This window comes from Lepidochelys kempii, chromosome 8, assembly GCF_965140265.1.
Source record: "Lepidochelys kempii isolate rLepKem1 chromosome 8, rLepKem1.hap2, whole genome shotgun sequence".
Classification (NCBI taxonomy): Eukaryota; Metazoa; Chordata; order Testudines; family Cheloniidae; genus Lepidochelys; species Lepidochelys kempii.
This window is the reverse complement of record NC_133263.1, coordinates 76,783,797-76,797,931: the sequence shown is the minus strand read 5'-3', so window position 1 is coordinate 76,797,931 and position 14,135 is coordinate 76,783,797. Positions and strand designations below refer to the sequence as shown.

General features: G+C 44.2%; 1 protein-coding gene across 10 annotated transcripts in view; it reads right to left on the bottom strand.

The window, feature by feature from the left end:
• KYAT3 (kynurenine aminotransferase 3) overlaps positions 1-14,135 on the bottom strand; it is a 56,477-nt gene that overhangs the window by 21,275 nt on the left and 21,067 nt on the right. Inside the window, exons 1-3 of one of the 10 annotated variants that reach the window (XM_073357130.1) lie at positions 10,275-10,462; positions 7,959-8,059; positions 2,743-2,801 (exon numbers count right to left, since the gene is read on the bottom strand). In XM_073357130.1, the coding sequence (XP_073213231.1) occupies positions 2,743-2,798 (56 nt within the window). In that variant the 5' untranslated portion in view covers positions 2,799-2,801; positions 7,959-8,059; positions 10,275-10,462. Of the gene's footprint in view, positions 1-2,742; positions 2,802-7,958; positions 8,060-10,178; positions 10,248-10,274; positions 10,463-14,135 lie in introns of those variants that run through there. The other 9 variants (XM_073357138.1, XM_073357131.1, XM_073357135.1 and 6 more) reach the window with 9 other exon arrangements.

Here is a 14,135-nt window from a genome sequence, read left to right as displayed (position 1 = left end):
CACTGTACAACCACCTGTCCTTCTCCCCACCCAGATGCCCAAGAACGCAGGGGGGAGAGGGGGGGAAGCTGTGGGCACCCAGCCACTCCAGAGGATGGCCCAAGCAACAGAAGGCTGTCATTAGAACAGTTTTGATTTTTAGTGTGGCTACAATAAGTGATGTGCCCTTGTCCTTCCCTCCTCCCCCACCCCACCCGGACTACCTTATCAGTTATCTCCTTTTAAATTTAAATTAAATTAAATTTAATTTAGAAAGAAAGATTTCAAAACAATAGTGACTTTATTTCCTTTGTCAGCTGTGATTGAAGGGGGGGAAGATGGTTGGCTTACAGAGAATTAAAAATCAACAAAGGGGGTGGGTTTGCATCAAGGAGAAACACACACAGCTGTCACACCGTAGCCTGGCCAGTCATGAAACTGGTTTTCAAAGCCTCTCTGATGCAAAGCGCACCTACCTATGCTCTTCTAATAGCCCTGGTGTCTGGCTGTTCAAAATTGGCAGCCAGGTGATTTGCCTCAACCTCCCACCCCACCATAAATGTCTCCCCCTTATTTTCACAGATATTATAGAGCACACAGCAAGCAGTAATAACAATGGGAATACTGTTTGCGCTGAGGTCTAACCTAGTCAGCAAACAGCGCCAGCGAGCTTTTAAAGGTCCAAAGGCACATTCTACCACCATTCTGCACTTGCTCAGCCTATAGCTGAACTGTTCCTTACTACTGTCCAGGCTGCCTGTGTACGGCTTCATGAGCCATGGGAGCAAGGGATAGGCTGGGTCTCCAAGGATAACTATTGGCATTTCAACATCCCCAACAGTAATTTTCAGGTCTGGGAAGTAATCCCTTCTTGCAGCTGCTCAAACAGCCCAGAGTTCCTAAAGATGCGAGCGTCATGCACCTTTCCCAGCCATCCCACGTCGATGTCGATGAAATGTCCCTTGTGATCCACCAGTGCTTTCAGCACCATTGAGAAGTACCCCTTGTGGTTTATGTATTGGTTGGCAAGGTGGTCCGGTGCCAAGACAGGGATATGTGTTCTGTCTATCACCCTACCACAGTTAGTGAATGGCTTTGCAATGGGTTTCCCTCTGACCTGTACATTTCTGAGAGTCACTACCCTTGATAGTCAATGCAATCACTGACGTTCTGCTACTTGAATCACAGCAGTCCCCACAGTAGATTTGCCCACTCCAAATTGATTCCCAACTGACCGGTAGCAGTCAGACGTTCCAAGCTTCCACAGGGCTATCACCACTCGCTTCTCAACTGTCAGGGTAGCTCTCATCTTGGTATTCCTGCACTTCAGGACAGGGGAAAGCAACTCACAGAGTTCCAGGAAAGTGGCCTTGCACATGCAAAAGTTTTGCAGCCACTGGGAATCATCCCATACCTGCAAAACTATGCGGTCCCACCAGTCACTGCTTGTTTGCCGTGCCCAGAATCGGCGTTCCACTGTATCAACCAGCCCCACTGCCGCTATGATGTCCCAACTGCCACATGCTGTGCTTTCAGAAACATGTGTGTCCATGTCCTCCTCACAATCGTCCTTGTGCTGCCATCTCTTTGCCAGGTTCTGCACATACTGAAGGATAATGCGCAAGGTGTTTACAACGCTTACAACAGCAGCGGTGAGCTGAGTGGGCTCCATGCTTGCTGTGCTATAGCATCTGCACAGGTAACCGAGGAAAAAAGGCGCAAAATGATTGTCTGTAGTTGCTTTCACGGAGGGAGGGAGGGGAGATTGACGACATGTACCCAAAACCACCTGCGACAATGTTTTTGCCCCATCAGGCATTGGGAACTTAACCCAGAATTCCAATGGGCAGCGGAGACTGCGGGAACTGTGGGATAGCTTCCCACGGTGCACTGTTCCATGAGTCGATGCTAGCCACGGTAGTGAGGACGCACTCTGCTGACTTAATGTGCTTAGTGGGGACATACACAATCAACTGTATAAAATCAATTTCTAAAAATCGGCCTAATTTCGTAGTGTAGACATACCCACAGACACAGCTATCAACAACTGAAATTGCTGTGAGGAGACTGAGGCAGGATGGTCATTGATGAAAGAGCACCAAGTGCATTTAAACAATCTGCCCAACCCCTCAGTTAATGTTACAAACTAATGAAATCCCACTAGATGGCAATGACACACCTGATGCTACTTTGAGACCAATTTAAGCCCTGGATAAAAATATAGTAAAATATATTAGGTTAATTTGTACAGCGACAGGTTCAAGATGATTAAATGAAACGGGTGTAAATTAGCAAAGCTAGGTTGTTCAACAAAACTAATCTATACATCTGTAGCCCCTTGTTGCCACCATACCTAACAATCATAGATGCTGGAACTAGGGGTGCTGCTGCATCCCCAGGCAGGAAGTGGTTTCCATCATATACAGGGTTTACAATTTGGTTCAATAGTTCTCAGCACCCCCACTGTACAAATTGTTCTAGCACCCCTGCTGAGAATTACTTTTGTTTTACTTTGGTTCATTCTGCACTTCAGAATTCTAACTTACTCACAGCTTATGAACTTGTATTGGCTTATTTCACATCACCACCACCATCACATTTGGCCCATTGAATCTATCTTCTAGGCATACGTGTGAATACAATTCAGCACCAGGGATAACAAGAGTTGTATATTTCTGTGGTGCTGGATAAATAATCAATTTGGAAAAGATAACACACTAGTTGATTTTTAGAATTCTGCATATATTTTAAGGTGTCACTTACCATACATTGACATCAAGCCCTTCAATTCGTTTTGCGTTTTTGTGCTTGAAGGCCATTGTCTACAAGATCAAAATATATAGACAAAGGGGTTTAGCTAAGAATTGCAAAGTCTTATATTGTTTGACATTGTAACATTGCGTGAGAAACCCTCTCCTATGCCCTTTCAAAGATACCATAACTGAACAAGTTCAATAATATAACATTGCTCATATTATAAAAGCCTTAATGGACGATAATCGCTTGAGTTCAGTCTAACACAGGGGTGGGCAAACTTTTTGGCCCGAGGGCCATATCGGAGTGCGAAACTGTATGGAGGGCCACGTAGGGAAGGCTGCACCCCCAAACAGCCTGGCCCCCTCCCCCATCTGCCCCCCTCAGAACCTCCAACCCATCCAACCCCCACTGCTCCCTGTCTTCCCAACCCCCTATCCAGAGTGTTGCTCTTTTAAGACTTCTGAAAGCATGCTCCACACCTTATCCCTCTCAGATTTTGTAAGGCACTTCAGATTCTTAAACCTTGGTTTGAGAGCTATCTCTGTCTTTTGAAATCTCACATTGGTATCTTCTTTGCGTTTTGTCAACTCCGCAGCGAAAGCGTTCTTAAAATTAACAATGTGTGCTGAGTCATCATCCGAGACTGCTATAACATGAAATATATGGCAGAATGCGGCTGAAATAGAGCCAGAGACATACAATTCTCCCCCAAGGAGTTCAGTCACAAATTTAATTAACGCATTCTTTTTTTTTTTTAAATGAGTGTCATCAGCATGGTAGCATATCCCCTTAATGGTGGCCGAAGCATGAAGGGGCATACGAATGTTTAGCATATCTGGCAGGTAGATACCTTGCCATGCCGGCTACAACAGTGCCATGCAAACACCTGTTCTCACTTTCAGGAGACATTGTGAACAAAAAACAGACAGCACTATCTTCTGCAAATGTAAACAAACTTGTTTGTCTGAGCGACTGGCTGAACAAGAAGTAGGACTGAATGGACTTGTAGGTTCTAAAGTTTTACCTTTTTTTATTTTTGAATGCACTTATTTTTTGTACATAATTCTACATTTGTAAGTTCAACTTTCATGATAAAGAGATTGCATTGCAGTACTTGTATTAGGTGAATTGAAAACAGTTTATTTTGTTTTTTTACAGTGCAAATACTTGTAATCAAAAATTATAAAGTGAGCACTGTACACTTTATATTCTGTGTTATAATTGCAATAAATATATTTGAAAATGTAGAAAACTTCCAAAATATTTAAATAAATGGTATTCTATTATTGTTTAACAGTGCGATTAATCACTAATAATTTTTTAATTGCGATTACTTTTTTTAAATCGCTTGACAGCCCTAATTATTGAGAGAGAGAAAGCGCACGCACGCGCTATGTGTTTGTCAGAGAAGGCAAGGTCAAAGAAATGGACCTTGCACTTGAAGCAGTTTGCGATAGTCATTAAGATTCATTGAAAGTATTTTTATTCAGACTACTCAAAACTTTTTAACACTTATTTATCTCAAACACTGGGGAGAAAACGTTTTTGTTATAAAGTCAACACACATGCTCTTGAATTAAGGGCTAAGAAAATTCACATATAATAGACCTCCAAGGATCCTTCCTATAAAACCAGCGATAACCAGACCCAATATTTGTGGTATCTTTAAAGTTTACAAACACAACAACAAACACCAAAAGAGAGAGAAAGCAGGAAAAACTCTTCTGGCCTTCATACAGTCAAACAAAGAATAAAAACGTAAACCCATTCCCCCGGCCCACTCTTTATAGTGCAGACAGTAACTCAATGATAGAACTCAACAACTGCGTTAAGATCATGCCTGCATAAAGCGTGGGATCAGAAATCAGTTAACCAAAACTTCTGTCTCAGAAACTAGGCCTAACTGGTGGACAAAATATTGAGGGGATGGGCTATTCCACCTATCACTACCTTTCGAGATCCTTCAAGAAAGGGACTTTGGGCTGTCGAGCAAGCTTCACCATCATGGCTGCCACCCCCACTGTCTCCTAGAACCCATGACCATCTTCAGCCTAATCCCTCCTAACCAGGCTGGGCCATAGAGAGGAAGCCAGATGACATCACCTCCAGCAGTTTCAGCTAAATCCTGAAGACAACCTGGGATGTAAAACTTCACTCCCCCACGACGTGCTCTTTTCCTTATGTACCGCATTTCTTTTCTTTCCTATCGCTCTCCCCTTTCTCCTTCTGTCTAATATGAGCCTGGCTTAGCCAGCCAAGACTGCATAGTTTGCAACACTGCTGTGAGCCTGTGACCACAGAGGCAGCTAAGCCTAAGCACCACAATGCTAATGCCCTAAGCACCACAATGCTGGGATGAGTTTGCTGAGTCCTAGAATGGCTGATAAGTCGGTGTGCGTGCCTGTTTTTTCCAGCAGTGAGGTTTGTAAGTGAAAGTCAACATCAGAGACAAAAGCTGCATTTTCTTTGCAATTCTTTTTTCCCCCTCTTAGGAAACGGGATTGAACTTTTAACAACAGCAGCAGCAGCACCTCCTGCCTATCTCAACTAATTTCTTCTCTTTTCCCCAAAAATGACAGTTACTTCAATCTTTGATGCCACCTAAGAGATTGTCAAAAAATACCCTCTTCAGTAAAAGGAAAGGGAACAAGGGATGTTGTAAAACAAAAGCCTTACTCAATACTTTACATTTCAAATGCTTTAACTGTTTTTCAGTCTTTTTCTGTATCTTTAATAAAGTCCTAGAAAGATTGTAATGGTATGTTTGCCATAGTACTGTACTAAGGAGGCTGAGGTCTTTTATGCCAAACCCCAAACCTTGTTTAAAACGGTTTAATGTTGGATAGTATCTGGGTTACGTTAACACCTTTGGCCCAATTATTCCACATAATTTAATACTAACAGGCCCCAGTCCTGCAAACATACACATGCTTAACATTATTAGTGTGAATAGCTCTCACTGGTGTTGATTGGACTGTTTGTGCTAGTAAAGTTAAGCCCATGTTGCAAGTGTTTGCAGGATAAGGGCCTATGATGTCAAATCACTTCTTTCACTATAATTTTATTGCACGGGCCAGATTCTAATCTCAGGCACATGGCATAAATTTCGATGAAGTTCAGCATAATCCATTTATCCCAACAAGACATCAAATCTGTTTTGGAGAACTTGGCAAGTGAATGTGCGACTCTTGCCAAGGGACATATCCAAATTGCAATTAAAAGGGAGTTTTGGTTAGATATGGTTCTTTACTAGGTGACACTGGCATATGCAGGTGTCTAAAAGAGTACTCAACCACTGCACTGATGAGCACAATGCAGACAGAGATTAGTGTTTGGTCATAATACACCCCCCAATAATATGAATATTTTATCATGCCCATTTCAAATAAGCACTTCTGGCAGCTTCCCTTTTGCTTTTTCACATGCTAGGCTACTTTTTTTTTTTAACTATGAAAAACTGAGACGTCTAGCCCTGAATCTCTCTAGTTAGTAATCAGGATTCTGTGTGGTCCAGTGGGCAGCTCATTGTATTGATCAACTCTTAAGATCACTTCAATTAGCTAACCACAACAGGCTACTCAATAGCAGGATTGTTATGACTGAATTACAGTAAGCTTAAACTGTACTAAATATTTCTCTCCTGGCTGAAATCTTACTGAGAACTAAAAGACTGCCTGTTACAGCCTTCATATCACGGAACATTGTATGTTCAATTGTTAATAATTAAAACTTTCTCTCCCTATATACCTTGATCTTAGTTTTGATTCTGATGTCATAAAATGGCATTTCTGACCCTGTATTGACTATCAAGGGCCTCCGTTTTGGGTTCTAGCTCTGCTTACTTCAACTTTTAAAAGGCCAAGCAATTAACTCAAATTATTAAAATGAGGTAAGATTAAGAGAACAGAGCTGTCTTCCAGGGAGAAGAAAAAAACACTACTGAAGCGTGTCCAGATGCTAGTGAGAATGCTGAGGATTTCCCTATTTTATATGATACGCCACTCTTTCAATTACATGATTGGTTTACCTTCTCTTATAATAGAAGTACAAGGAGACTTCCAATGAAAGTGAAAGTTTAATACTGATAAAAGGAAGTACTTTTACACAATGCATAATTAACTCGTGGAATTTAATGCCATGAACTATTATTGAAGCCAAGAACTTAGCAGGATTCAAAAAAAGGATTACACATCTGTGTGGACAATTAGATAAGATATAAAACACATAATGCATATAAAACATCCTGCTCTAGGGCATAAGCCAACTTGGCTTGGAGTTTAAGAAACTTCCCCCAAGGGGAATTTATTCTATAACTGTACACTATGGGGGATCTTGCACCTATTTCTGAAGTATCTAGTGATGGACACTGTCTGAGACCAGGATGCTGGACTGATCCAGTAATGCAATTACTATGTTCCATTACACTGTCCCTAGGATCTCATCCATCATGGTGAAAAACTGCACTTTCTTTTGACAAAGTTAGATATAAAATGGTGTCACATGATTCCATAAGCAACTTAAGTGAGACTACAAGAATATATCGTATACAATAAACTTAATCAAGTGTAGCTCTCTCTCAGGTACCTGTATAGCTAGCTCCTATTGGCATAGTATCTGAGGACCTGCAACACCCCTGTGAGAAATACTATTATCCTCATTTTATAGATGGGAAATGGAGGCCCAGATCCACAAAGGGACTTAGGCATTGCAACACTAAACATTGCAACACCTAAGTTTTAGGCACCTACAAAAATCGCTAGAGCAACCGTGGGATCCACAAAGCCTGGGTTAGGCATCTAGGGTCCCTATACATTCAATGGGGAGAGATATGCACCTAAGAATGTTATCAACAAATGCCAGCATGCTAGATGGGAAGCATGGAACTGAACCCATCTCCTGAGTCCCAAGTTAATGCCCTGGGGATATCATCATGCTAGTGTGGTTTAACATTTGATTGATTTGAACAATAATTTATTGCAGTTTTCATATTAAATGTCTGGGATTAAGGCAACAAAAAATGAAGAAAACATAATGCTTTGTGGACCTTCTCACGGAACATGGATGAATCTTAAACTGCCTAACAAAAATGAAATTTTTGCCATCAGTTCAGTGAAGTAAACCAAGTAGACATCCAATCCAGTATATACTTACTGGCAGCATCACAAAAATAAATACAGCGTGACATACATGTAGTGTAATCTACGAACTGATGGAGTACATACTTCAGAGGTCGAAAATCTGAAGAATCTTACAGGATAAACTGTCTTCAGTAGCTGTGTCCTAATGCCAAGGCAGCAGAGGCTTTGCTGAGCAAAGAACTTGCCTGCACAATAATTTAGAAGATTATAAATAAATAAATAAATAAATAAAACAGTACGCCTTTATCTAGTACTTACAGATGCAAGACCAGAAATGTGTATTTCCCTACACAAAGTTAAGCAATTTTAGAGCCTGAGATTTTTCTTCTTCTCCCATCCCTCCCCACACCCACCCTAGATGATTATTTCCTTATCATACCTAAATACAGGGATGAAGCTTTTTAAAAACAGGGAGTTTGCAAGACATTTTTTAATATCATGAAAAAGGAAGTTTTAATCTATTTGACAGAACTGAATTAAATAATGGTCTCTTCACCAAGAGATGGATGAAAACAAAACAAAAACCTAAATCCAAAGTCTATACAGCTAGGGGATTGCTAATGGGATATGGAAACTTGTTTCTAGTCCACTACTTCAAATCCAGCCAGGTCAGGAGCAACTAAAAATTATCATCATCTGATGGCTCTTCATTAGAGTATTTGAAACAAATTAGTGGTTTCAGATGGATTTTTTATGAACAAGTGCTCACATAGCAAACAAAAAAGAAAACAATCACTATCATAGTTGGTAGTGCCCATCTGAGAAAATACTATTAAGGCGACTGATTTTAAAGTACTAAGAATCCATCCTTGAAAAATCAGTCCCCTTTAAGGTGTCCCAAAATCGCCAAAATTGAGATACCTAAAAAATCATTAGTCAATGTGGAAATCAAGACCTATGTATTATTTACTTCTTTTTATATAAAAAGTAAACATCAAGTTTAAATTGGTTTGGCAAACATCAAATTTATCAGAGCAGAAAATAACACACCCACAGAAGACATTTTGTACAGAGTAACAGACCATTCATTGGCCTGAAAAAATGACCCCAGTAATCCATGACCACAAAAAAGAAGGAATAAGAGATGTTACTACAGGACAGCCACTTTTAGAATGTGTATTTAAGTAAATTTATTGGTTGACAATGTCAAAATGATTGTTTTTTCTCTAGTAAATTCCAATATAACCGAACTGACCTACTTCAGAACTGCAACATCACAGCAATATGATTAACTTTGTACTGCAAAGCTCAATGATTAGAGAACAAACAGGAAAACTGCAGACTATGTATCCAGTGGGGGATGGGGAGAAATGTTAAAAGGAATCTGAGAAATACTGTCTTAAAAGAAAAAGAAAGAAAGAGGTAGGCTGCCCATATGTACCGAAACTAGAAAGATTTAGTGGACTACAAACGCAATGGAAATAACGCAAATAAAACTGAAAGGGTCTGATTTAACCCCAGAAGAGCACAGAACTTCAGCATTGTGGAGGACAGATTCTCTGTCAAATACGAATGATTGTACCTAGCCCTTAAAGTGTGGTTCATACCGAAAAAAAAATTTTTTTTTAAAAAGCATCTTGAACTTTCATATTTATTGTTTCAACGACTCCATATCAAATGTATCCAGTTAAAAGTATACTGATTCCCAACCACCACTACATGCCAGAACCACAAACTTTATCGAAGTCCTGAGAGCCAAAATAGGTTCTTTCCATCTCATGCAGCCATTACCAGTAATAAGGGTTCTGCAGGCCAAATTAGACCCTCACTGACATCTGGGCAGTCTGGCTACCTTCAAAAATTTGAAAAGGTGTTGTTGATTGGATTACTAAATAAATAAATAATAATCATAAACAATTCTGTTCCTGATCCACAATTAGAAATCCAGTAGCCTCAGCCCAGCAGTTCACAGAGCTGATGGGCTAACAGAAAATAAAACAACAAAACTTATTTTTGACACTAAAGTCAGCAGATATGACTGAATATAGAAAACGAACAGGTCCGATGTTTAGGTCTTTTTCCCGCGTCCCGACCGCTGCCCGGTCAGGAGGCCATTTATCCCGATATTGCGGCTTTGGCCGCTCCGGCGTTTTTGGTTTTTTTGGTTCGACAACTCCGGCCGCTTTTTTCTGTTGTTGTTGTTGGGTTTTGGTTTTTTTGGTTGCTTCCCCGCGTCCCGATATTTTCTCCGTTTAATCTGGTCACCGTACTCTGCACTCTCCCGCCGTGGGGGCTCTCTGCAGCGCCCCCGAAGCCTGGGGGCTCTCTGTAAGTCCCTCCTCCCGGCTGCGGCCCGCTGCCTACCACTGGCGGCCGCTCTGCCCTGCGGAGTCCCCAGGAGCCCGGCGCACGGCTGGGAGGGAGGCACGGGCGGCAGGCCGAGGCCAGCTGTCCCCTTACCCTGGACGGCCTGTCCCAGGAGCAGCGCGGGCGGCGGCCCAGCCAGCCCGAGCGGGGGACACGCAACTCACCGTCTCCGCTTCGCCCGGCCCCGGCGCTTCCCACCCGAGAGGGGTGGGGCCGCGGCCTCCTTCCCCAGGCTCCAGGACAGCGTCTCTCCCCAGGCCGCTTCCTCTCCCCTTTGTGACCCTGTCACTGCCCCGAGGGCCCCACCCCCAGCAGAGAAATGCCCCGCCGCAGCGGTGGTCGCCGGGGCGCCCCTCCCCCACTCCATGGGGGTGTCCCCTGCCCTATACACCTGTAGTTTTCCAACCTTTTTTCTGCAACCCAGTTGAAGAAAACTGTTGATGCCCTCGACCCAAGGGAGCTGGGGATGAAGGGTTTGGGAGGGGCTCAGGGCTGGGGCAGAGGGTTGGGGTGCAGGGGCGAGGATTGCAGGGTGGGGCTGGGAATGGGGGGTTCAGGGTGTGGGAGAGGGCTGGGATAGGGGGTTGGGGTGCAGAAGGGGGTCAGGGCTCTGGGCTGGGGGTGCAGGCTCCGGCTGGGGCTAGAGATGAGGGGTTTGGGATGCAGGAAGGAGCTCTGGGTTTGGGGGGCTCAGAGCTAGGGCAGGGGGTTGGGGTGCAGGAGGGGTGCAGGGCTTTGGGCTGGGGGTACAGGCTCTAGGGTGGGGCTGGGGATGAGGGGTTCAGGGTGTGGGAGGGCACTCTGGGCTGGGGCAGGGGGTTGGGGTGTGGGAGCGGGTCAGGGCTCTGGGCTGGTGGTGCAGGCTCTGCGGTGGGGCTGGGGATGAGGGGTTTGGGGTGCAGATGGGTTTCTGGGTTTGGGGGGTGCTCTGGGCTGAGGCAGGGGATTGGTGTGCAGGCTTACCTCCAGTGGCTCCCAGTCAGCGACACAGCTGGGATGCAGAGGCAGGCTTCCCGCCTGTCCTAGCACCGCGGACCGCGCTGCACCCCAGAAGCAGCCAGCTGCAGGTCCAGCTCCTAGGCGGAGGCATGCAAACAGCTCCATGCTGTTCTCGCCCGCCAGCACCGCCTCCCCCACAGCCGGTGCTCGGGGCGGGGGCAGTGTACGGAGCCCTGTGACCCCACCTAGGAGCCGGACCTGCTGGCCACTTCCGGGGCGCAGCACAATATTGGAACTGGTAGGGACTAGCCTGCCTTAGCTCTGCAGCACCGCCAACGGGACTTTTAACAGCCCAGTCGGCAGTGCTGACCAGAGCCACTGCAACCCAGTTCTGGGTCACAACCCAGGATTTGAAAACCACTGCTATAGAGCAACCAGGGCATGTGACCCCCCTAAATAGATGCGGAGATCTCACTCATCTCCCCTACAACAGGTGTCACACCCCCACCCCACTACAGCAACAAGATGGGGATTAATCCCTACATGGAACAAGCAGGATATGTAGCCACCTGTCCAGGTTTCCCAGGATTGGCTTGTGTGTGTGATTAATATTTTATTAATGTTCATAAAGAATTATTTAAAAATACAAAATGGTAAACAATGTACAGCTTGTGTGTGGTACCAAATACCATACAGGTCACAGGATAGCCAACCAATTTATGCAATCATGCAAAGCTGCAAGACTGGGCAAAATTAAGTCAGACAATACTGCACAGACATAATGTGTTTCGGTGGAGGGGTAACAATAATAAAGACATACACAAATAGGCAAAAAAAGGAAGGCGGAAATGAGGAGGCAGGATGGGAAGAGGGAGGGAAAAAGCACAGGGAGGGAAAAAGTCAAAGTGAAATGGAAGTCTGGCATATTTGAATTATCTCAGTGTTCTTTATCCAAATGTATCAAGAAACTTGGTTCACATTTCAGATTTTTCTCACAACCATAATAACGAGAGACATACTTTTGTTTTTTGAATGTAAGCTAAGGTTCAGGAGAACAAGACAGAAACTTCAGATAAGTACTAGTACATCACTTGCGTGGATAGCTGCTGTTTCCAAGTGGCAACGCCACAAATCAGTTATGCATGTAATCCTAAAAAAGGGCCAGTTAAGTTTTTCTGTCACACTACACCATCGGGAAGTTTGGTTATGTGATGTATTTACAGAAAAGCTATTTTTATGAAAATTTCATTGTTTTACAAAATGCTATTGTTTTATTTTTTTACTCTCACCATTTGCTTTCACCAAGATGCTATAATATCATAAATAGGGCCCTACCAAATTCACAGTCAATTTCAGGGTCGTAGGATTTTAAAAATTGTAAATTTCATTATTTCAGCTATTTAAATCTGAAATTTCATGCTGTTGTAATTATAAGGGTCCTGACCGAAAAAGGAGTGGGGGTGGGGGCACAAGGTTATTGTAGCAGGGATTACAGTACTGCAACCCTTACTTCTGCACTGCTGCTGATGGTGGCGTTACCTTCAGAGCTGGGCAGCTGGAGAGCGGCAGCTGCTGGCTAGGAGCCCAGCTCTGAAGGCAGAGCTGCACAGAGGTAAGGATGGCCTGGTATGGTATTGTCACCCTTACTTCTGCACTGATGCCTGCAGAGCGGGCCCTTCAGTCAGCAGCCGCCACTCTCTGGCCACCCAGCTCTGAAGGCAGCAGTGCAGAAGTAAGGGTGGCATGGTATGGTATTCCCAGTCTTACTTCTGTGCTGCTGCTGGCAGGGTGCTGCCTTCAGAGCTGGGTGCCCGGCCAACAGCCGCCGCTCTCAGGATGCCCAGTTCTGAATGCAGCAAAGAAGTGAGGCTGGCAATACTGCGACCCCCCCCTAAAATAACCTTGTGACCCCTCTGCAACTCCCTTTTGGATCAGGACCCCCAATTTGAGAAATGCTGGTCTGTATTGAAATCTGTATTGTATAGGGTAAAAGCACACAAAAGACCAGATTTCACGGTCCGTGATGTGTTTTTCATGGCTGTGAATTTGGTAGGGTCCTAATCATAAATCCAACTGTATAAGATTTTGAGAGAGTGGGAAAGTTTATAACTAATTGTCACAATCACAGGGCAAGCTATGCTTTAGATTCCATTTTGTCCTCCTTGAGTGGACCCTTCTGCTGACAGGCCTGGCTTCTTCTCTCTCTGTGGTGGGTGGGGCCACATGGTTCAACCACTCTGGAGGTATGTCTACACAGCAACTGGGAGGTGCAATTGCAGCCCATGCAGGCCTACCAAGCTAACTCGTTAAAAATAGCAGTGTAGCTGCAGCAACATGGGCTAGCCACCCAAGTACAATCCTGCCCAGGATTGTAGGTACATACTTGGGTACATACTGCAGTGTAGACATACCCTGAGACTGGATCTCAGTCTGGCAGCTCCCCACTTGTGTGAAAAAACACACCCCTGACCGACATAAGTTTCACCAACAAAAGTGCTGGTGTGGACAGCGCTATGTCAGCAGGGATGGTTTAATTATGCCAGCAAGAGAGCTCTCTCCTGCCGGCAAAGACTGGCAACACAAGAGACCTTACAGTGGCATAGCTGTAGTGGTACAGCTGTGCTGCCTTAACGTCCGTAGTGTAGACATAGCCTTAGTCAATGTAGTGGGTGACTTACATCAGTGGGAGCTACATTTTACTGTATACCCTTACAGAGTTACGCTTATGAGTAATTACGTCAACCTAACTCTGTAGTGTAGGCCAGGCCTTACTCCAGTAGCCTGTGACAGCAGCTGATTAAAATGACTCAAAAAGCAGCTTCTCCTAACTCTAACTTCAAAACAAAGCATTATTTATTTTTTCACCCAAAGATATATAGCACACAGAGCAAAGCGGGAAAACAGCATATACACTAATCCTTCCTTGCAGGCTTCTATAAGTTCCCTTCAGCCCAGCTACTCCAGTTTCTAGCTGGGAAAAGCAGGATGCCCTGCTGCAGTATGCACTCTCTCTCT